This window comes from Nelumbo lutea, chromosome 1 (genome assembly GCF_056320005.1).
Source record: "Nelumbo lutea isolate HS-2025 chromosome 1, American lotus-T2T, whole genome shotgun sequence".
Classification (NCBI taxonomy): Eukaryota; Viridiplantae; Streptophyta; class Magnoliopsida; order Proteales; family Nelumbonaceae; genus Nelumbo; species Nelumbo lutea.
The window spans coordinates 11,408,131-11,433,445 of record NC_142684.1 but is presented as its reverse complement, the minus strand read 5'-3'; the positions used below and the strand labels follow the sequence as shown (position 1 = coordinate 11,433,445).

The following is a 25,315-nucleotide window of genomic DNA, read 5'->3' as shown; positions in this document are numbered from 1 at the left end:
TCTCTTTCACAAGGGAAATATGTGCTTGACTTGTTGGAAGAAATCGGTTTTGTAGAGAAGATGGGCCGAATGGCCCATAGGCTGTTTATTCTTTCTTGTTATTTATGTTTTTCTGTAATGGGCCTTATTCTGGGCCCATCCTGTCTATATTATGTTCTTTGTAAATTCTTGCCCAACTAAGGGTCTCCTTGTAATTATTTAAATCTTTCTTAATAAAATAGTGTTAGGGTGCTGAGAGAGAGTTAGGTTCGAAACTCTCATTCTCAACCCTCATTGCCGAACTCTCAAGCTCTCCTCTCTTCAGTTTTCTTCATGGTATCAGAGTAGGCCTGAACTTCAATATTCTAGGGCTGGAAGCTTAGGCTCGTGTTGCCTGATTCTTGGAGGTCATTGGAAGTGACCAAGACTAGAATTTCTTGGAGAAGTGGTTCAGTGGCCAGGAAGAATCAGAGAAAAAAGGGAAGGGTAACAGCTCGGTTCTGGTTTGAAGCTTGAAACTAAGTTTCTGCTTGGGTCTTGGTTCTCACAACTTTCGGGTGTAGTTTGACCTTGTGTATTGCCTTTTTGTGGTCGGCTGAACTCAGTGTATTGCTTTCTTGTGGTCGGCTGAACTCAGTTCTTGCTCGTCCTCATTCAGTATACTTGTAGAAGTCATCTAAAATCATATTTGAAGTGTTTACATGATGTACTCCTCAGAGTTTGAAAACAAGAGTGGTGCTGAATATGGATTGGTTCAGGGGACTCCAAGTGATTCCTTATTGACTGTGACTACAGTTAAACTAGATGGAACTAATTATCTGGCATGGTCACAATCAGTAAAGATTTATGTATGTAGTAGAGGAAAGTGGGGGTTCATTTCCGGGAGTAAGAAGGCTTCCCCAGAAGATGATCCATCCTACGAGAAGTGGATGCAAGAAAATTACACTATCATTGGGTGGCTTGTGAACTCAATGCAGCCACAAATTAGCCAACACTACCTATGGATGAATTCAGCAAAAGAAATTTGGGACATTGTTGCAAAAACCTATTCCCAAAAACTCAATGTGGCCCGAGCATATAAATTGAGAAGTGATGTAAAGAATTTAAGGCAAGGAGAGAAACCTCTAGCTGTATATTTCTCAACCCTGAAGTTTCTATGGAAAAATATTGACCTAATAGATGCTGTAACTTGGGACACCACCAATGATGCAGAGACCTATAGAAAATTGGTTGAAAGGAATAGGGTGTTTGAGTTCTTAACTGGACTAAACCCAAAATATGATATCACAAAACAGAATATTCTTTCCAAGGAGTGTGTCTCATTGTCACAAGCTTATGCATTTGTGAGTAGTGAAGAGAGCAGAAGGGCTGTCCAGGTTCAAGGAGCTGATATTAGTGATCACTTTGCGAATATGGGGGTTAAACCTAAAGGGAATGTTGGAACTTCTGGTGGTACAGGAAAGAAAGAAGTTATATGTGAGTATTGCAAGAAGCCGAAGCACACTAAAGACAAGTGCTGGAAATTACATCATAATCTTGTTCCCATTCGGTTTCAGAAAAAAACATGATAGTAAAAGATCAGGAAGTGCAAATGTAGCTGCCGAGCCAGATAGTGACAAGTACTATACTTAAGAGATGCCTGCTTCTGCACAGTTGGCACCCTTGGATTATTGACTCAGGTGCTTCTGACCATATGACCAATCTTTCTACCTTGTTTGTTTCATATGACTCGCTTCCTGGACGTGATAAAATCACTTCAGCTGATGGTTCACTTGCCCTTATCTTTGGTAAGGGAACCATCAAGGCTACGGATTCCTTATTCCTACCTTCTGCCCTTCATGTACCTAAATTAAATACAGATTTGTTGTCTGTAAGTAGTTTAACCAAGTCATTAAACTGTTGTGTAACATTTTTTCCTTCCTACTGTGTTTTTCAGGATCTGGAGTCTCAGAAGGTGATTGGGAGTGGCCATGAGGCGAACGGAATATACCTGCTTGATACTCTGGGACAATGCACTGATCATCTTGGGAATGTTGCTCTCGGATCTGTTTCTAAAGAGTCTGTTAGTTGGATTATGTTGTGTCATCGTCGTTTTGGTCATCTATCTTTTTCTGCCTTGAGTCATCTATTCCCTGAACTGTTTAAGGGAATTAGTTTGTCCAGTCTTCATTGTGAGTCTTGTGAGTTATCAAAGCATTGTAGAAACAATTATCCTTTGAGCAATAAAAGATCTTCTTTTCCTTTTAATATTGTGCACTCTGATGTATGGGGGCCTTACCACTTACCCTCCATGGGTGGCTACAAATATTTTATCCTGTTTATTGATGACTTTTCTCGGTTCACTTGGATATTCCTGATGAAATCCCGTGATGAAGTTCCAAGACTTATAAGACAATTCCATGAATTTGTTCTAACCCAATTTGATACCAGGATTAAAATCTTTAGATCTGATAATGCAAAATAATACTTTGAGAAGAACCTATCCTGTTATCTTTCTGACATGGGGGTTATTCATCAAAGCTCATGTGCTAGGACCCCAGAACAGAATGGAGTTGTTGAGAGGAAAAATAGGCATATTGTTGAAGTTGCAAGAAGTATCTTATTTGCCTCACATGTTCCTACAAGGTTTTGGGTGATGCTGTTCTTATTGTTACCTACCTTATAAACCGTATGCCATCCAGGGTTTTGGGGTTTAAGTCTCCATTCAATCTCGTTCATCCGGACAAGGACCTTTTTCCTGTTCCTATTCGTGTCTTTGGCTGCACCTGTTATTTACATGTTCCAAGTGTCCAAAGGCATAGATTTGAACCCAAAGCTCAAAAGTGTATCTTCCTTGGTTATTCCCCCACACAGAAGGGTTATTGTTGTTTTGATCCAATGACTGACACTCGGTATGTCTCAATGGATGTCACCTTTGATGAGCTTTCCCCCTTTTATGGTTCTTCTCCAGAAGGACATTGTCCACAGGGGGAGGATTTGTCATAGGTGTTTGCTCTTCCTCTTCCTGTCCCTGTTGAGTCTCTTGATGTGCCTGTTTCTCCTTCAAATGTGTCAAGGGTGGATTAGTCGTTCCATTCTCCCTGTTCCAATACTCTACCTCCTCATCCTATCCTCAATCCCAAGGTATATCAAAGGCAAAGATCCAGAAATGTGTAGGTTGTTTCTCCTACAATACATGAGCCTCATACACTTCCAATCACAGAAGAGACAACAGTACTGTTTTAACACCCTTGGAGTCCTTCCCTGACCTTGATATTCCCATTGCTGTTAGGAAAGGAAAATGGAAGTGCACTGCACACTGCATTTCCAAGCACCTTTCTTACAGACTGCTTTCACTTTCATACTTTGCCTATCTCTCTTCTGTTGCTTCTAACCCTATTCCCAGGTCTGTGTTAGAAGTTCTTAAGATTCCAGAATGGAGGGATGTTATGAGATATGAAATCAATGCCCTACACAAGAATGTCACATGGAAAGTGGTGGATTTTCCTGAAGGGAATGATCCAGTCGGTTGCAAGTGGGTCTTTACTATCAAATACCGAGCTGATGGCACCATTGAAAGGTACAAGGCCAGGCTGGTTGCAAAAGGCTATACACAGACATATGGGATTGATTATTTGGAGACCTTTGCACCTGTTGCCAAGATGACATCTGTGAGGGTTCTTCTATTTTTAGCTACTCACTTTGACTGACCCCTTTATCAATTGGATGTGAAGAATGCATTTCTGATTGGTGAATTGCATGAGGAGGTTTATATGTCTCTTCCTCCAGGGATGTATGGAACTGATATGAAAGGGAAGGTATGCAGGCTGAAGAAATCTCTTTATGGACTAAAATAGTCCCCTAGAGCATGGTTTGAGAGATTTAGAACAACACTTGTTAACTTTGGTTATGTGCAGGCATAGTCCGATCATACTCTTTTTGTGAAGAGGAGTGGACTTCTAGTAGTATACTTCATTGTGTATGTAGATAATATTGTAGTGACTGGTAATGATGTTTCAGGAATTCATGATCTAAAATCTTTTCTCCATACAGAGTTTGAGATTAAAGATTTGGGGGAATTGAGATACTTTCTTGGCATAGAAGTGGCTCGATCCAAGGATGAGATTCTTATCTTTCAAAGGAAGTATGTTCTTGACTTGCTCTCTGAAACTGGAAAGATGGGTGCTAGACCAGTTGCTACTCCTATTGATATGAGTCATAAACTCTCAGCCTCAGATGGGACATTGTTAGAAGGCAAAGGAATCTTTCAGAGACTTATTGGGAAACTTTTGTACCTATGCATGACTCGGTCAGATATTGCATATGTAGTCAGTTGCATTAGCCAATTCATACATGCTCCCCGAGACACTCATATGGCAGTAGCAGAGAGAATCCTATGTTATTTGAAGGGCTCCCCAGGAAAGGGTATTCTGTTTGCCAAGCATGGTCATATGAAACTTGAAGCCTACACCGATGCTGATTGGGCCGGAAACATTGATGATAGAAGATCTACTTCTGGGTATTGCAGCTTGGTGGTTGGTAATGTTGTTTCTTGGAGAAGCAAGAAACAATCGGTTGTTGCTCGGTCTTCCGGTGAAGCAGAACACAGGGCTATGGCACATGGAGTTTCTGAATTATTATGGCTAAAATCATTAATGGAAGAACTTGGGGTTGAATATGACAAGCCAATGATGTTGTACTGTGATAATCAGGCTGCCATCAACATTGCTCACAACCCAGTGCAACATGATAGAACTGAGCATATTGAAGTTGATCGACACTTCATTAGGGAAAAGGGTCTCTTCGGGTGAAGTGTGTCTTCCTTTCATCACATCTGAAGGACAGTTGGCAGATTTTCTCACCAAAGGCATTCCCAAGGAAAAACTTCAGCATGATACCAGCAAGCTTGGCATGATGGACATCTATGCTCAGCTTGAGGGGGAGTGTAGAGAAGATGGGCCGAATGGCCCATAGGCTGTTTATTCTTTCTTGTTATTTATGTTTTTCTTTAATGGGCCTTATTCTGGGCCCATCCTGTCTATATTATGTTCTTTGTAAATTCTTTCCCAACTAAGGGCCTCCTTGTAATTATTTCCTAGATTTCCCAACTAATGGTCTCCTCTCTTCAGTTTTCTTCAGGTTTGTTAGGAGTGAAACCAATAGGCACTCCTATAGATCTGAATGTGAAGATGTTTGATAGTAAGGGGGAACTTCTAGCTGGCCTTAGATGGTATAGGAGATTGGTAGGGAAACTGATTTATATTACCATTACAAGGCTAGACATTTCTTACAGTGTTGGATTATTGAGCCAATTTATACAAAATCGAAGGTCAGTCTTGTGGGAAGACATTATTAGGGTACTACATTATCTTAAGGGTGCTCTAGGTCAAGGGTTGCTATATAAGAAAGCAGAAGAACTTTCCTTAGAAGGGTATACAAATGCAGACTTGGCATGGCCAATTAAAGTTAGAAATAGGGGTGGATTTGAGCTGACCCGAATACTTGGCTATTTGAGCTCGACTCGTCAAAAATATGCTAGGCTCGAGCTTGAGCTCAATTTGAGGTAGAGACTTGAGCTCGAATTCGGCTCGGCTCAAGCTCGACTGCGAGCTAAGCTTCCTATAAAAAATAAAAACTGTACACAATTTTTTTTATTTTACATACAAAAAATTAAGAATTATAAAAATTATTTATTATCATACATATAAAAAATAAAATATTATATATAATATTTATTATTATACATAAAAATGAAAATATTATATGTAATAAAATTTGTTTTATTATACATACATATATATGTATGTATGTATGTATACATGTAATAAAAATTATTTATTATATATATTAGCCTTGATTAGGCTTGCGAGCCTCATGAACCAAGCTTTTTTTGATGAGTAATAGTAAAATTTTATTAATTCAAAAACTGATTTAGAGTTGTGATTTCATACAACATTCTAGGGAGAGGCGCGAGCTGCAGCCCCTCCTAGAATCTTACAAGTAAACTAGGAAAAAATATAGGAGTCAGAACTGATCCCAAAACAGTTCTTCCCTATTTACTCCTTGCTTGGCTAACAAATCAGACAAAGTATTTGCTGATCTCCCCACCCACTGTAAAGAGACAAACATATTCCTTGTCAACCAACTAAATTTCTTCATTTCATTCTTGTAGCATAGCATCTTCAGGATTTTTCAACCAGCCCTCCACCACATTGGAATCCCCTTCAATTATCACATGCTGTACCCCTAGCTAGTTTGCAAATTGCACACCTTATACAAAAGCTAATAGCTCTGCCTTGATAGAGTCTCAAATCCTAACGGACCCAAGTAAATCAAGACAATCTCTCCATTCTCAACTAGTTGATCTTTTCACCAAAGGATTGAGTCGTGGATGAATCAAATACATTTTTAACAAGTTGGAGTTATGATATATATGCTCCAACTTGAGGGAGAGTGTATTATAGGGATGGTCATTAGGGCCTGTTTGGTCTTTTTCTTTTGTTTCTATTTGTTACTTCTTTATTCTACTAAGCCATAGGTAGTTGTGTAAATTTAGATTTAATATAATAAATAGAGAGTGGGGCGGAGGCTAGAGAAGTTAGTTTGGTCTTTTCTGCTTGCAGCCTATGTTCTTCAACTTCTTTTCTTCTTTTTCTCTCCTAATCAAAGTGTTTTTGGATAGCTTCTGGGATTTTTCCATTGATTTAATTAGTTTTCCAGGTCTGATCACACTTTACATTAGATTCTCTATCTTGTTGCCTAGTTTAGATGCAGTTGATATGTTTGTTTGACTGTTCTCCTAAAGAAAATTGATTATTCATGTTATATTAGTTACATGCTCTTTGGAGTAGCAATGGTTTCTATTTCCTCTATTGTGTAGCACAAGGAACACAGGATCATTGTACCTGTCTAATTTTATCAATTGTCGATGTATCCAAATATGTTTCTCCATATGGTCTTAAATGTGAGATACCAAGCATATTGCATAGTAATTAATTTTATATAATCGTTGTTAAATATGTATCTTCTGCAGATGCTTTAGAATTTTTAGTTATGATGTTGAAAACTTTGTTGCTTTTCAGGAACTGATCAGTGCTCTTCTTGCATGCTCCTTCTTTTGTTTGTTTCCAACCTATGATAGAGGTGTCAAACATCTTCCAGCCATCAACTTTGATTGTTTATTTGCGTATGTGACCTTTGTGTCTAACCTTTTACAAAGTTTTTCTTACTTTTATGAGATATTTGCAGCATCTTTATTCATCTTATACAATTGGTACTGATGTCACTACGACAATGAGTTTGAAGTCCTGCAATTGTGGATATTTCGTTTGTCTTAAGGTGGATCATATTTGATGGATATGCATAATTGTTTTCAGCTAGTTTTATAAACTCTGTGATGTTATTTTTCTAATGTCAATTAGGAGATATGACTAATGGAAAGATCATATTAAGAAAGTAAATGAGAAGGATATTTAAGGAAAGTAGGACTGAACTCCGTTCAATCATGATCCTTTACACACTGGACTTGGGTTACAAGTTAGCTAGTTTGTTAACATGTCAGTTTATGTAGGATTGAAGAAATCCTTAAAAACCTACAAGATGATTAATGCAAACCAGTTTAATTTTATCAATGCTTGTAAATTGCTTCTCTTAAAGTGAAGACCTAGTACAATAGCACAAGTTTTAAATGAGAACAATCATGCATAAGAGTAAGCAAACAAGGAGGCAGACACAAGTTATTTGGAGACCATGAAGTCATTGATTTAAAAGGCGTGCCTAGGCACACAAGCAAGGCACATTTTAAGGTGTGTGCCTCGCCTAGGCCCAGTGCAGCCATTTTGAAAAGGTGTGCGACTGTGCGGGGTGCACTTTGCGCCTGAGCTCACTCGCCGCAGCTCTGAGAAGCCCCTATTTGCTATGTTGTTCATTCATTTTCCTAATAAAAGATATTTTTAAAAAGATAATTAAAATTACAAATCTTTTCTTTTGTAGGGATTGCAAATTTAAGATCTTAACATTGGCTTGTTTGGGCTTGCCTCAAGAGGCTTGGTATAAAGGCGGCTTGTAGAATTAGTAATAAAAGATGCTTAACATCACATTAGCTATTTGAAATAATGTAACTGACAAAGAAATAAATATGATTATTTTTGCATTTTCACTTTGAATATGTTTCATATGTTGTGTTTATGCATTTTATTTAAGCTAATGGACCTTTTAAACATTTGTTTAAAATTAAATTTTGCATTTTCAATTAATACTATTTATATTATTTTATTAATTATTTTTGAATTTCTTACTTTTTGCATTTTTGTGCAAATTTTTGATTTTTTTTTTAAATTTTGTTCCTTGCTTCAAAAAGCGCGTGCCTCACCTTACACCTTGCTGCTTGGGCACAAAATGCCCTCTGCTCTTTTTTTTGTGTCTTGCACTTTTAAAACACTGATCAAGTATAATCAGATTAAAGCTCAATTTTGATGGCTACAGTTTTGGAACCCTACGAAGATCAGGTATGGGTGGTATGTATAGAGACATCAATGGAGCTGTAAGGGCCTCGTTCTCAGGACCTGTGGGCATAGGAGAATCACCAAGGGCACAGTTACTAGTGTTACATCAGGGATTGAAGGTTGGGAAAGCATTAATCTACAATGGAAGGTGACTCTTGGGTATGTTTAGGTTGGATCATGCAAAACAAACTGGGACCATAGCAGTATATACAGATAAAGCATTGGATAACAGAACTATGGACTCAAATAGTATGCATACCAATATCAGAAAACATGGCGGAAAGTCTAGCTAAACAGTCATGGTCCCGGTTACTAGTGGGCATAGGAGAATCATCAAGGGCACAGTTACTAGTGTTACATCAGGGATTGAAGCTTGGGAAAGCATTAAACTACAATGGAAGGGGACTCTTGGGTGGTGGTAAGGTGGATTTTTTTTGATCAATAGTGATAGGGTGGATTGCACAAAACAAATTGGGACCATGGCCGTATAGGCATGTAGATAAAGCATTGGATAACAGAACTATGGGCTCAAATAGTATGCATACCAAGATCAGCAACCAACATGGCAGACACTCTAGCTAAACAGGGAGCAAATAGAAATCGACTTTTTTGGGGGGTAATACCAAGAGATGCAGATCCCTAGCATTGTACACAAAAATATGAATTAGATAGAGCAGCTAAGGCTGCCAAATATTCATAAATCCATAAGGGCGAGGGGGAGGGGAGGGAGAAGGCAAACAAGGACATGCAAAGAATGAAGAGAGCTGCATTTGCAGCATCTATGTGGTTGATAGATATGTTTCCCAGATACAGCAAGGACACAATGCCATTGAAGCCGTGATTTAAAAAGCATGCTTTGGGTGTGCTTAGAATCACGGGCAAGGCTCATTTTCTGGGGCGTGCCTAGCTTGAATCCAGGTACTAACCTGGCTATATTTTTATGAATTGACCTTGAATTTGGTGCCGGATATGTAATTTATTATAGTGTAGGCTGTACCAGTGATGCTTAGAGTTTAAACAGTTCAACTGATGTAGGACTTGGTAGAAAGTGAAAATGGTAGCACTTAACCTCATTCAGGTGTGCTTCACCTTGCACCTTGTGCCTCTGTTAGTTGCTCTTATTGCTTTTAAAACATTAAATATATCTGACATGAATATGTATCTCATTTTCAAAGTATACATGCAAAATATGTTGAGCTTTCTTTATGTATGAAGGAATTTGTATGTGAAAGCCCCATCACCTGGCAGGAACAACTATTAATTTTTTTTGACAAATAAATGACAACTATTAAAATTAGGGTTAAATACTTAAAGTATCCCTGGGTTTTTGCAAAATGGACCAAGTATACCTTCCATGTTTAAAGAATACCTTAAAGTACCCTTCTCAAAATAGGACACCACTGTTATCTCCTGACGCACCAATTAAAAAAAACTGTTATATGCCGATGGAAGTTCACAATGTCTATTTTTTCTCTCATTATTTTTCAAATTTTCAAACATAGCAAACATGGTTGCCCTTCTAATACCTTGATTTTCTGAAGTGTATCAACAGCTATGAATCTTAACTTCATGGTGTATGGATTATTGGTTAATTTGAAGTGGAAGGAAAGCAGAGGAACAACAAACAAAGCAAGAAATACTGATAAAAAACAAACAAACAAAGCAAGAAATAGAAAAATCTCCAAATTTATTTGCTGTTCAACACTTCTGAGATTGGGGAGTCGAGATTCTACACCACTTCTAGGTTTTGAAGGTGGATTTTACTTATGGATTTCTCCAAATGGAATTTCCATCAAGATGACCATTTTCTGGCATCCCAGAATAAGCCTTCACTGGCATACTCTTGACAGACTTCCTGTGAAACGACTCCTTCAATTTAGATGTGTATACAAATTGTAGCACAAGTTATTTTGTGACCCTTGTTTTGCTAAAACATCTGAATTGGGAAGCAGTTGGAAGTTGCACTGACAACCTCCCTACCATATCATGGTTGCAGCTTTTGGAGATTTCTATTACATTGACTGTATGGAGCAGCAGTGAGAAAATTCAATGTACAGTACAAGAATTCCTTGCATTATCCCATGGTGGCAGGCTTTGTAATGACTTGGTGTCTATGTACAATGAATACATCCATCGAAGAGTTCAAGAAGTTGCCTGAAGCTATTCTCATGGTTTTGACTTGCTGGGACTTCTTTACAGAAGTTTTTGGCCTTTGGTTATAGTTATGCCATTGACGAATACAAGGCAGTCAAGTCTTGTCTGTCATTGTTCAATTGGGGCTCTAATGTTCATATCTAGATGGAAGCTTCCTATTTACATGTTTGATTTGGAGTACAATAGACTGTTGTTGCTTGGCCAGTATCACTAATCTGTTGCTTTTAAAATATGTTTATTGCAGTTAGGACAACAAGTGCTCAAACTATTACTGATTATAGCTGTAATGGCAGTCTTGTAATTACAGCTCATGGGATCTTGAGAGGCAACTTGTTAGTTCCATTCTGCAGAGTGTGAGGAGTCTCACCAACCCATTTGCTGTGGAGTCCCAATCATTGCACTTTGCAGCTTTCAGATTTTGACTAAGTTTCCACAAAAAATGGTTAAATGGTTCATTGGATTTATTGGTAGATTTGGAGTACAAAAAATGGTTCTTTGGAGTGGTCATCTTGTATCTGCTATATCAAAGTCAGACTTACAGACGGTGAAGAAGAAGAGAGCACAAAATTGGGTTTTTAACATATTATGACAGTCATGTGCTGCATGTGAATGGAATTCAACGGTGTGCTAACGGAAGGACATATTTGTTTTATTGTCAGAAAACCTGAGTGTACTTTAATGTATTCTTTAAACATGGAGGCTATACTTAATCATTTTGCATAACCCAGGGGCGCATTAAGTATTTAACCCTTAAAATTACATTGCAAATAATATGTAGAGAGGTGCTCATAAAAAAGTAGAGAAATGGTCTTTTTTAACTCCTCATTGATATTACCACCCTAGACATGATTTTTTTTTTAGAAAGGGCAATCTGTATTTGTGTTTGTATTGCAAAAAGAGATGCACATTGATGCACAAAAGGTACAATAAAAATCCTCCTCCAACACAGAAAAGAATGAGCCAGGTAAATTTGTTTTGCCATACAAAAGGCCCGTTTCAACCTCAGGCCCAGCCAACCCATTTACTACTCTGTTAAGGTCTCTTGGTATCCATCTAACAACAGTTAAGATTTCAGTTACAGCTTCCAGTATCATTGAGGAAGTGAGACAGACTTAAATAGTAAACTCTTTTTATCTCCCTTTGTCTTTTAACTATCTTCAGTTTTATATGTATGCAATTCATTTGCCATGTTGATTTTTGTCTTTTTTGTTACTATATGTTTTTAGATTGAAAATTCTCTTTCCTGATTGATTGTCTTTTTTTAATTATAAATGACATAGTGAATCACATTTAGAATCATAAGACAGCTATCTGCTAAAGAAAGTTAAATGGATGAGAAGGAATACGACTGTTAGGTTTCAGTGGGTCAGAAGATCAGAAAATGCAATGGTTGATTCTTTGGCCAAGCAAGGGGTGTCAAGGGGAGATCTTTTTTGGGCTACTTTATAATTGTGTCTCAGGCCTGGGCAGTTTTGGTGTATATGGTTCAGTCCTAGGGGGGGTAACATCTCGTGCCTCCTAGGCTGATTGTATTATTGATATCTGATTTAATAAAACTAATTTCATTCATAAAAAAAAAATCATAAGACAACTATCCAATCACCCTATTGGTTTTTTTAGGAAATTATATATAAGTTTTCAATGTTTTAACGAATTATAGGAATTTTTTGACAGTGTTGTAAAATTTTAATCTTAGAAGTCTAATTTATTGATGGAATTCAAAATATCTCCAAAATATAGATGATATATCAGCCAAAAAAAATATAGATGATATATCAGTGTTATGAGGGGAAAAAAGGATTATTAGAATATTTTGTATTGTCCCCAGTTAAAGTGGGGAGATTTCACCACACCTCGTAGATATTGTGCACCATAGGGATAAGGAAAGGGGTCCTTGGAGGTTGAGCTATTATTTGGCAGAGGCAAGGGATTCCTTGGAATGTTTAAATACAAACCTGTTTTGGATCCTGAGGGAGCTAAATCCTATTTGCAGATGGCTTAGCTAAACTAGGTGAGTGGGTGCTTGCTTAGAAAATCTGTATAGTGATAGGCTTCCTCCTTTGTAATCTCTTTGGGGTTTCCCCTGTTTTGTACATCCTCTCATGTTCTCCTTCTTCTAATGAAATTTGGTTAAACTTCCCTCAAAAAAAAAGTCATCTCACTATTAGTTACTATTTCTGTTTTCAGGAGCTTGTATACTGATTATAACGAGAAGCAAGAACATAAAATAAAGTGTCTTATACACTACTTTGAAAGGATATGTTCACATATGCCAATGGGATGCGTCTCATTTGAGCGCAAAGTTCTTCCTTTGAAACCTGATCATTCTGTTATTTCTTATCCCAGCAGTGATTTCTGGAGTAGATCTGCTGTTTCCCTCTGCCATTTTGAGGTAAGAAGTGTGCATTATCCCTTACTAGTCATTTTCTCAATGATTATGTTCAGGGAGATTGCTTAAAATTGTACTTTGAAGCTGTTCAGAATGAAATCTTTTCATGTTTATTAAAAAGGTTGAAATGAGTATGTTTCTTCAAACCAAAGTTGATCTCCTTTAAATTTGTTAATGATTTTGTAAGACTGCAAAATTTCCATGTTTGATGATGAATTAGATCTTTTTGGCATATTGCAAAATTTGTTAATGATTATGTGTTCTGAACCATAAATTAAATTAGTTTATTCCAGGTGATTTCCAGATGCTTCATTATACCTTTTTGGCATATTGCAAAAGTTGAACCTTTGATATCTAGGGGTGTATTCATAAATAAGTTAACAACTTGTAAGAGATGCATGGTGGATCCAGATGGAAGTGCATGGATTGGCCAGGACATGAAAACCATATAAACATAAACAAATTCACTTGTTTCAAATTTCGATGTTTAAATGGCAAAATGAGGTACTGCCCATGTTAACAACTGCATAAACAATTAACAATAAATACTCAAGATACTAGAAATTCTATTACATAGTTTTTTTTGATCAGCAACAAGAAAATTTTCATTGATATGAACAGTTGTACAATTTAATACAAGACTGAGAGCATAGCAATGCTCTCTCTCCCCAGAATAATATTTAAAAGTTTGCCCAAAACAAATGTTTTCTATTCACCCCTCGCTTAGCTAAGCTATCATCCCAAGAGTTAGCCAACCTTGGATTCCAGTGAACAATTACTTGCATATTCCTTGTGAATTATCTGTATTTCTTCATTTCGTTTCCATGTACCCATAAGGCTTTTTCCTCATTCTTCAACCAGCTGATTACCACCTATGAATCACCTTCTATCATTAATTTATCCACAATTAGATCAATAGGTAGTTGATGGCAGAGCAGAGTATGATGTACATGCTAGGGTTAGAAAAGCATGTCTAACTCAAACTGGCACGGGGAAGTGAGCATCAGTTTGCCACTTAGAAAAGCATGCTTAGCTCTTGTCATTGGAAGACATGATTAGTAACAATCTTGATGGTACTCATGTTGTCAGAAAGTAAGGGAACATGAGAGGAATGATCCATGCCCAAGTCTTGCAACAAGGCTTTGAGCCATATAATCTCACTACAAACTGAAAACATTGCCTGATATTCAGCTTCCTTGGATGATTTAGACCCTGTTTGTTGGTTCTTACATTTCCAGTTAGCATAGAAAGATAGGGGATAGAGAGGACTGTTGGTAAGGAATCTTGTTATCTGCTTCATCTGGGTCCATAGATCAACTAATGAGTTGGTTGATGCAATGGAAAAACAGGGGGTTGGTAGGGGAATTCGGGGACAGGTAAGATCAAGTAATGTAACACAAACTGTGTGATATGTACATGATATAAAAATTATTTAAACAACTTATATTGAAATAAGAAACTTATTTAGAAAACTACTTGCAATTAGGAACATTTAAACAATTATATATATATATATATTTCATATTAAAAGTTAAAAAGTATCAATTGAATTTCAGAAACTTTTAGAATTCAAAAAATTAAAAAAATTAAAAAAATTAAGCAAGTTGTAGATAACGTTGAAAACCATTTAATGAATCTTTTTTGCATGTATTCACCAAAGGTTAAATGTGGTATTGGTAATTAGCATGTTGGTTCATCATGTCTGCAAAGGTTTGTATTATTTATATAATTCTTTGATGTTTTGTCTGGTAATAGCAAAAAGAAATACTTGCTTCTTTACGGGTAAATGTGCATGGATATGTAATATAATTCAATCCTTCACGTTTTCAATTACACTGAATTCTGTTTAGGTTTTACATTCAGGACTCATAGAAGATCAACCATGTGAAGCATTGCAAGTTGACTTTGCCAACAAGTATATTGGGGGTGGTGCTCTTCATAGGGGCTGCGTACAGGTTTGCTTGTCAAACTTGTGGAATAAAAATATGCTCCTTGTCCTGTGATCATCGTGATTTCAAGAAATTTCATTGAAAAATATAAAGGAAATTGAAGGACACCAATTTTCTTCTTTCCTTATTCTTTCCTTTACTTTCTTTCTTTCTTTTTTTTTTTTTTGTCAAATGTATATGCAAAAAAGTGTATAGAGGAGATATACAACAATGTATAAGAGGTATAGTTATACAGATCCATCCATTTCCACATGATAAACATCAATGAGGCAAAGGACTTGTGCTGTGCAAAAATCTTTCACATCCAATCTGGCTAGACCATCAGCAATCATATTAAGTTCTAATCCAGTTCAGCTAACCTGGACCTGAAGCAAAAGAAAAGATCACCCTACTTGATTAATGTAGCAAGTAAACCTCCAAGGGCCTCTGCCAACAAATGTACACTGGTTAATTGCATTAGCAGATTGCCTTAAACAACTAAAGGGGTTAATTGCAGACACTTGAAAATCTGGGCACCTGTAAGGAGCATGACCACCTCTGCCTTTTGGGATTGCTTCAGCAATATTTCCATTGTAGGCCCAAACGATGCTGCTATCCCGGGAAAGGAATGCCCTAACTGTTGTAGATCCCACTTATGGAGGGGTGAGCCCTAACAGTCATCAAACTGGCTTCACATCACTATCCAGGTAGCAGGGGTGAGCCCCTTGAGATGGGTGCCCAAGACCAAGGATCTTGAGCAGGTTCTTGACTCGTAAAATAAGTATAAGTCAAACCTTTGAATTCATCACAAGCCAACATCAACAAGTGAAAGAGAAAAATAATTAAAGCTTCAAAGAAAGCCTCTCACCCACAATGGGAAAAAGGGATACCGACATAATATGAGGTAAACATTAACTTCAGGGCCTAGCAAGAAATGGTCAAAAGCTGCAAGGAATGGTTATGTATTTCTAAGAAAAAGCTGCAATTAAGAAGTACTTCACTGTTTCTTGATTTGCACCACACATGAAGCAAATACAGTGATGAAACTTTTCCCTTCTTTCACCTTCTCTGGTTCTGCTTATCATATTGCATGTATTTATGGATCATTTCCGGTCTATTTCGTGTAATCGTAAAATGATAACACAGGTTTGAGTCTGAGAATGACTATTTTGTGCAAAAAAAAAAAAAAGGCCAAAGGTTAGGACTGCATACATCCTACCCTTCCCAAGACCTCAGAAAGCTGGGACCAACATTGGATAATGGCCTTTTTTTCCAGTCTCTGAAAATTGCCACCTGCATCACCTGGCCCTGATAAAATCAGCATGAGAATCATTCCTTCAAGATATTAAGGAGTCTCAGCTCTAACATACTAGGTGAAAAACTAATCTAGATGAAGATCAGAAAACTCCTTTGCTGATAGTTTGACATCCTCTGGCATTGGCATGCATGATTTGTATGAGATGGTTCTTAATGCCCTTTTTTATTTGATGAGTGATATCATCATCACCATTGCCAATCCATTCTATTAGTGCTTAAATCATTTCTTACTACTTCTGCCCATTTCCTTTTTGGTCTACCCCTAGCTCTTCTAGCCCCTTCCACTTGTAAGTTGTAACAAACCACTTCTGAGAAGTTACAAGATTTTGAGAAGTTAATTTTCTTAACTCTCCACAAAGAAATTTGCTATTACAATTGAGCCCAAAATATTTGATTCCTTTCCACCCTTTGTTTTGTTAATACATCAGCAAACTCATTTGCAGTTCTTTTAACCCAACTGAATTTCACATCTATATTTTGTGTCATCCGCTTGAACCTTTTCTTTTCTTTATTAAACATCCAAAATCCCTTTTCTTCCTGTAAGGCCAGTGGATGTGGTGGTCTGTATTCTGAAGATCTGAGGAACTGGTTCAGGCTGTAGAGCAGAAAAGGGGAAAGGAAGGGAGGAAGAAGTCGCTGGACCGCCAGAGGAGCTGCCTACAAACCCTCTGGTGAGGGAGCAGGCTGCTGTAGTTTGTTGGAGATGGAATTCCGGAAATGACATGAAGGGTAACAGATGGCTGCATGGGAGGCAGAGAGGGAGAGAAAATCAATGGCGGTTTAGAGAGAGAGAGGTCCAAAAGTTCTTTGAACTGGATGGAGAACATCTATTTATAGGTTTTGGGGGCCATGTAACAGAAACTTCTTAGGTTGTAATCCTTTTCCCATTTTACCCTCTTGTTCTGGAATGTTCTCTTTCTTTATGCTTTTTTTTTTTGATGAATAACATAGAACTTTCATTAATGATTAGAGAAATAAGTACAAAGAAGGGGAAAGGTAAAACCTCTTAACTCTTTCTTTATGCATTTAAAACATGTGATTAAATCACTTTCTAGATTTCTCCTGTTAGTTGTTATTTCCTGTTTTACCCTTTTATTCTAGAACTTTCTTTGTTTAGTCACTTAAGCCACATGTTTATTTCCATTCTAGATTATTCTAGCTCATACTGGAGTGTTCAGCACTAGAAATTTGACTTTATTATTGTTACAATGGACCGGTTTGACCCAGGTTTAGTCTTGGGTCAACCGGATCTATATACTTTTGTGATGCCATCCTCTTACACTTCCTTTTGCAGCCAGTCCACTACCATCTTTGAATCACCTTCTATAATCAGCTTCCTTATGTTCATGTCTTTTGCCTTTTGCAGCCACTCCATGACAGCCATAACCTCAGCCCTTAAGGAGTCACCTACTATTGGGCCTGAAAATATTCCAATAATTCTGCCTTCACTATTTCTAAAGACCTCTCCAATACTAGAGGGACTTGGGTTACCTACACTACTCCCATCAAAGTTCAACTTCATGTAGTCACTCATTGGTGGAAACCAAATAGGGCTTGTGTTGGACTTATAACAATCAGAGCTAGCCACTTCCAGTTTTTCATGATATCACCCGTTGAGAAATTTGCGAATATCTCCATGGATTTTACCCAATGAACCACTCTTACCATGATAGTTACTATGATTGCCTCTCTAGTTCTTTCTTTACCTGAAAATAGTCTTGAGTTCCTTTCTTCCCAAATGGTCCAGCACACTGCAGCCCTCACACACTTACATAACACTTGTCTCCCTTTTCTTTGCCACTTCAAAAAAGTAGAGGCAAACAAACTTTGCACATTAGTTTTTTTTGGGGGGGGACCACCTACAGCCAAACAATGAGAAGAACCATTCCAAACAAAAGTTACAAAGGGACAGAGATTAATAAGTGAAAGTAAGTTTCTCCATTAGCTTTACACATAACACACTAGTGAGGGGATAAGCACCAATGATTTCTTTTCCTTTGGAGTAAATCACATGTATTAATTCTTTCCAGGAAGACTTCCCAACAAAAACCTCCAATTCTTGGAGGGATGGGATTGCCCTAAACCTCCTTCACCGGAAAAGACAGCCCCAATGAATTGAAAGGTTGAGTAAGAGCCTTAAAAAAGAAGCATGAGAATAAACACCAGATGAGGAAAGGGTGCAAATACAACTATCAAGTTTCAAGGAGTCCAAATAGACCCCATCAAGGATAAGAAGCAAGTCCAAAACATCATTTAGTTCCGGATTCCTCACAGCCCATCTCAATCCTAGATCCCAATCAAAGCCATTTCTTTAGCTTGAAGGAACCAAGAAATTAGACATAGGTTTGTTATATTTTGACAGGGCAAAAATAGAAGGGAATTTATCTTTCAAGGATATGTCACCTACCCACACTTGTTCCCAAAATTTTATAAAATCACTACAAAAATATCATACCTGACAATAGGTAGGAAAGAGGGGAGAAAGGTATGGATGGTCTTCCAAGGGGAGGCTTTGGTAGCCCTAGTCAAAATTGTAGCATACCAACCATCAACTGCAAGCCCATGAATGCCTGCCACTATTTTAGCCCAAAGTTATTATCCCCCAAAGGTAGCCCCGGATATTTTATTAGCCATTGTGTCACCTCACAACCCAAAATGTTTTCATACGCCACCATCTCCTCTTCTTCCATATTAACAACCACAATACAACTTTTTTCAAAATTCATTTTAAGGTTGGAAATTAGCTCAAAAAGTTGTATCATCTGCAAATTGCAAATGTGTAATTAGAATCTTGCCATGACCTACCTTCCAACTCCTCACCAAATTTTGTGAGTCTGTCCTAGAAATTAGCTTCCCAAGACCCTTAGAAATAAGAGTGAATAGAAAAGGAGAAAGGGAATCTCCTTGCCTAATCCCTCTCAAGGCCAGAAGCAAATCCACCACTGTTCCATTCACCAATAAGGAATAATAACAAGTCCTAATACACCCTTTTATCCATTGAACCATCTCTCCCTAAAACCAAAACTCCCTAAAATTTCCAACAAGAAAGACCAATCCACCATATCATAAAGCTTTCTCTAGATCTAGTTTACACATAAAGCTTTTTTTCCCCTTTTATTTTGAAATCCTCCACATATTCATTAGCAATTAGGATTTGGTCTATGATTTACCCACCCCTTACAAAAGCACCCTGGTTTGGAGAAATAATGGAAGGGAGAGCAACTCTAATCTTCAAGGACAGAACTTCAGCTATAATTTTACAGACTATTTACCAAGCTAATGGGTCTAAAGTCTAAACTCCCGAGGATGTGTTGCATCACTTTCTTTTAGACACATAGGCAATGAAAGTAGAAATAAGTCCTGGATTAATTAATCCTCTTTCAAAGAACTAATCAAACACTTCTAATAAATCTTCTTTTAAAATGTCCCAACAATCTTGGTAGAAGGCCATTGTGAAGCCATTCGACCTAGGGGCTCTGCATCTATCCATTCAAAAAATAGCCTCCATAATTTACTCCGGTTCAAATCTCCTCTCCAACCAATTCTTAATTTCACTTGGAACCCTTGACCATTCAATACTTTCAAGCTACACTCTTTCCTTCAAAGGTCTTTTGTAAATTGATTGAAGGTGCTCTTTAAATGCCCCAATTATCTCATTCTGATTAATCATAAAAACCCCATCAACCAATAATCTTGATGTGATCCCTCCTCTTCCTGCTAATTGCCATTGCATGGAAGAATTTAGTGTTGTTATCACCCTCCTTAATCCATTTATGCCTTGACTTCCATCTCCAACTGATTTCTTCTTTATGAAGTACATCTTCCAATTGTTTCCTTAGGGTCCATCTAGTTTTCTTATTTCATTTGATTAATCACTGATTGTTTCTTCTCTTCAAACCTCCCAAACTCCAAAATGTTTCATTCCTTGATCTTGGATTTTAAATCTTACAGCTTCCTGTGAAATCTCATCCCTTTCCATTCAACTCTCAAGTTGCTCCCCCCCTCCCCCCCTCCCCCCACTCTCTAATCTTTTGTATAAAGCTCGGGTGACACAACTGCATATTCTCAAAGCGAGAGAGAGCTGTGACCAATCCATCTTAGCCTACTCTCTCATTTTATCACTTATTGGTGCCACTCCTACTCTCTTAGGTTTCTATGGATGGTTTCATCTTGATCCTTTCCTTTCTGTTTTTTTTTTACTCATTCATCTTAGAATTCACATTTCTGTACACATTTTCTGAACATGTTTCTTGATTGCGCAACACTTTGCTCCATACAACATAGTTGGCCTTACAACCTTAACCTACTCTCTCTCATTTTATGACTTTGATGAGCGGTATTTAATGTCTAATTCTTCCATTGTGAGTTTGATGGATAGGCTTCTCTATCTAATGAAGTGGTCTAACAATTGCATGTTTGACTCTTTTTTGTTGATAAAATAAAATTCCCTTAATCGGTTTCCAAGCAAAAAGGAAAATCATTTACTCTCAAGTTTTTAGTGAAGTAGATAAATTTTATCTAGAGACCATGGTTTAAGATGTTGATATGTTTCCTAATATTTCCATTTCTATGGTTAATTCCCAAGTGAAAAGTACATTTGCTTTGTGGAGTACGCAAGATAGTATTATAACATGATGAATTAGCAACCGATATTGCAGATATGTGGAGCAGCAGTATTATTGCCTGCCTGATGGAGATGATGACCACTTTGAGCCTACTTGAAATTCTTTTTTAATGTGATGTTAACTATTAGCTTTTGTTTGTGTATAGATTTTTTTGGTTAATTTATTAGAATCATGTGCACTTTTTGTGAGTTTAAATTTTTCTTGAATTTACTGTTTTAACTCAAGTCTACAGGTTCTTAGTATGTTATTTTGTCTATTGATCTTAGTTTCTCAGCTTTGCTTGATGATTTTCAGAAAGATAAAAATCTGAAAGGGTGTTTTATGCTTTTGTTTTCATTTCATAAAATATCATTGTATATTTCTGCATATTTTACCATGTTTCCACCAGGTCTATAATTTTTACAATATTTCTATACCACATTTCTGACATTTTCAACATGTTTCCTATATTTGGATGGCAAACATTTGCAATGTCACTGACACTTTAAACCTTGCTGGAGACCATTTACCAATAGTAAAGGATGACCAAATTTTATGAAAAGACAAGTTTAAAGTGATCCTTTTGAAGTACTTGTAAGTACTAGTATCCAGGATTCATCATTGTGTGTAAAATAATTATAACTCATTTTAATTACCAAAGAATAATTGGAAGCAATTTTTCATGCCTGTGAGAATGTCCTTTTCCTAGTGTAAGTTACTCGGTGTATATGTTTTATTCTCTTTATTTTTGCACATTGCACCCTTCTCCCTAATCAAATATTGAATAGTTCATTGATAATTTTCTTAACCTATCAAAATCGAAAAATTTGCTTTTTTTTTTGGTAAATGAAAAAACTGCTTGATCTGTAGAAGTTTTGATCCTTACTTTTTTTCTTCATGTCTTTATAATCTTGTGTAGGAAGAGATCTGTTTCATGATCAATCCTGAATTAATTATTAGCATGCTTTTCCTGCCATCTATGGCTGACAATGAGGCTATAGAAATTGTTGGTGCAGAAAGGTTTTCAAATTATACTGGGTGAGTTCATTTATATTTATGGTTTGCTTCACTTCTGAAGTAACCACTTATTTTCTTTTTCCTTTATTATTCACTAGGGAAGGAGGAGGGGGGGGGGCAGGATACAACCTGCTTATATGTTTAATGAGGAAGAACTGTGCATATCATGCATACTTTTATATGATTTAAAAGAAAAGTGGAAAATAATCTGCTACCATTGGCATCTAACCCAACACTCTAATAGCCTCTATGCCCTACCAATTACCAAGAAGAGATTTTCTTGTCAGATATGTTGCTCTTCTACTTTTCCCAAATGACCAATATAATGAAAAGCCATTGTATTCCATAGGATGATACCATGCCGCTAGACCTTCTTGCTGGCCAAGGGAGATCAACACAGACAGCTCCTTGGTACTGAGCTTCAATTAAATAGATGCACAAAATGGGACCAAACAGCGAGAATATTTCCTCTAATGCCACTTACAATGCATCCAGATATCTAAACCAAATAGTTTTGGTAACATCTTCTTATGTCTTTCTTTATTCTGTTCTAAAGTGCATATGGTATTGATGGCTGAATCTCCAAAACCCCCACCCCCACCCAAGGAAAAAGGAATATATGTGATAAAAGTTCAGATCAGAAGAAAGAGAAGGACAAGAGAGAGAGAGAAGGAGAAGGAGAAGAAGAACAGGGAGAAAAGGCCACGGCCGAACTATAGAGAAAATTCAAATCCCTCTAGTTGGCCCTTCTTTTATTTATACTCTTCTAAGGTATACAAGAATTACCATTGTGCCCTGACTTAAGTGAAAGCCACATCAGCTGAACAATATATATATAACTAAACATAAAAGGACTTACTACCCTTGTACAACTGGCTCTATCACTCCCCCTCAAGCTGGTGAGTATATGTCATATAGTCCTAGCTTGTTACATATGTAGTCCACTCTTCCCCGATTCAACCCTTTGGTAAACAGATCTGCCCATTGATTTCCTGTTTTCACATATGCTGTACTTATCACTCCACTAAGCACCTTCTCACGTACAAAGTGGCAATCCACTTTTATGTGCTTCGTCCTTTCATGAAACACTGGATTAGAGGAGATATGAACTGCAACTTGATTATCACAGTATAGCTTCATAGGAGTGTCAGTTGAGTATCCCATCTCCTCTAGTAGATGCTTCAACCCCACTAGTTCGCATGTTGTGTGTGCCATAGCCCTATATTCATCCTCTGCACTGCTTCTTGCTACCACTGTCTGCTTCTTACTCTTCCATGTCACTAAGTTCCCACTAAAAAAAGTGCAATACCTTGTAGTGGACATTCTTTCAGATATGGACCCGACCCAATCAACATCCGTGTATCCCTCTATCTCAAGACTTCCTCCACTCTTATACAACAAACCACGACCTGGAGTACCCTTCAAATACCTCACAATCCTTAGGACTGCCTCTAGTGTGGGATTTGAGGATTCTGCATAAACTGACTCACTACACTGACTGCAAATGAGATATCAGGTCGAGTGATGGTTAGGTAATTAAGCTTACCCACCAACCTTCTGTACCTTCCCGGATCCTCAAACTCCTCACCTGTATCACTACCCAATTTAACATTCAGTTCTGTAGGTGTTTTAGCTGGTCTTGCACCCAACAACCCTATTTCTTCTAATGGATTAAGAACATATTTCCTCTGGCACAAATTAATACCATTCTTGGACCTCACAACCTCTATCCCTAAGAAGTATCTTAATTTGCCCAGATCCTTTGTCTGGAAGTGATCATGCAAGTAAGTCTTCAACCTGTCAATTCCTAGTCTGTCACTACTTGTGATAACAATGTCATCTACATACTGCCAAGAGAATCTTCCTAGCATTTGATTCATAGCTGAATACGGAATGATCAACCTAACATTGTTTCATTCCAAACTTCTTCACCACTTCATTAAATCTCCCAAACCATGCACGGGGAGATTGTTTAAGTCCATAAATAGCCTTCTTAAGTCTACATACCTTCTCACCCTCCCCTTGAGCAACAAACCCTGGTGGTTGCTCCATATACACCTCCTCAAGAAGATCACCATGTAAAAATGCATTCTTGATATCAAGCTGAAACAAGGGCCAATCAAACATAGCAGCCAAAGAAATCAGAACACGAACTGGCCCAATTTTGGCAATTGGAGAGGTGTCTGTGTAATCAATACCATATTGCTGTGAATGACCTTTGGCAACTAACTGAGCTTTCAATCGTTCAACACTCCCATCAGGTAAGTATTTAACCGTGTACTCTCACTTACAGCCGACAACATGCTTACCAGGCGAAAGAGTGGTAGGTCCCACGTATGAGTACGAGTCAGGGTCGAGAGTTCTTCCATTTCTTGGCGCTAACCTGGAGAAGTGAGGGCTTCTTGGACATCCTTAGGAACAGAGACAGAGCATAACATAGAAACAAATTGTCGATGGGAAGCCAAAAGGTGAGATACAGAAAAATAATTGGAAATGGGGTGGAGAGTGCACCTGCGTTTACCTTTCCGCAAAGCAATAGGAAGATCAAGGTCAGAACTTGGGGTTGGGACTGGGGTGGGATCAACTGTCAGATCTGTTGACGGTGACGAAGTTGGGGGAGGAGATGGTACCTAACAATGTGTATACACTTGCCAGATAGGTGGTCCTCTCTCAGGTAGCTGCACTGGAGTCAAAGACTGGGTCACAACTTGAACAAGAGGAACAGGATCCTCAACAGGAACTGGAAGAGGGGGTGATGGCAACGGAGGAAAAGAAGTATCCGACCTGGAGAAGAAAGGAACAAACTAAAAAAATGTAACACCAGAACACACAAAAGACCGTTGAGAACGAGGATTATAACACTTATACCCTTTTTGAGTCCTGGAATAGCCAAGAAAGACACACTTAGTGGGTCTAGTATCTAACTTGTCCATTCCAGGCCCAAGATTATGAACGAAACACATGCATCCAAAAACTTTGGGAGTAAGGGGAAAAGGAGACAATGTGGGAAAAAGAATAGAGAAAGGGGACTGACCTTCAAGGATAGACATGGGCATGCGGTTAATAAGAAAGCAGGATGTAAGTACAACATCGCTCCAAAAGGGTTTGGGGACATTCATCTAATTTAAGAGGGACCGGGTAGTTTCCAAAAGTTGACGGTTCTTTCTTTCAACCACCCCATTTTGGTCAGGGGTGTAGGTACATGAGATTTGATGGATAATGCCATGTTGTTTCAAATATTCTTGAAAGGGTGTGGAAAAATACTCATGGCCAGCATAAAATTTCTGGAAGATAGAAAACAATTCACTCTTTTCTTTCATAAGGTAAAGCCATGTCATCCTTGAATAATCATCAACAAAAATTACAAAGTACTTGTAACCATTATAAGACACTACTCTGTTTGACTCCAGATGTCCGAATGGACTAAAGAAAAAGGACTCGATG

General features: G+C 37.7%; 1 protein-coding gene across 9 annotated transcripts in view; it reads left to right on the top strand.

The window, feature by feature from the left end:
• LOC148873525 (poly(ADP-ribose) glycohydrolase 1-like) overlaps positions 1-25,315 on the top strand; it is a 66,288-nt gene that overhangs the window by 5,762 nt on the left and 35,211 nt on the right. For 6 of the 9 annotated variants that reach the window (XM_088965863.1, XM_088965859.1, XM_088965858.1 and 3 more), the window contains exons 3-6: positions 7,041-7,144; positions 12,804-13,008; positions 14,856-14,960; positions 21,774-21,892. In XM_088965863.1, coding sequence (XP_088821989.1) covers positions 7,041-7,144; positions 12,804-13,008; positions 14,856-14,960; positions 21,774-21,892 — 533 coding nt within the window. The remainder of the gene's footprint in view (positions 1-7,040; positions 7,145-12,803; positions 13,009-14,855; positions 14,961-21,773; positions 21,893-25,315) is intronic. The other 3 variants (XM_088965866.1, XM_088965861.1, XM_088965862.1) reach the window with 2 other exon arrangements.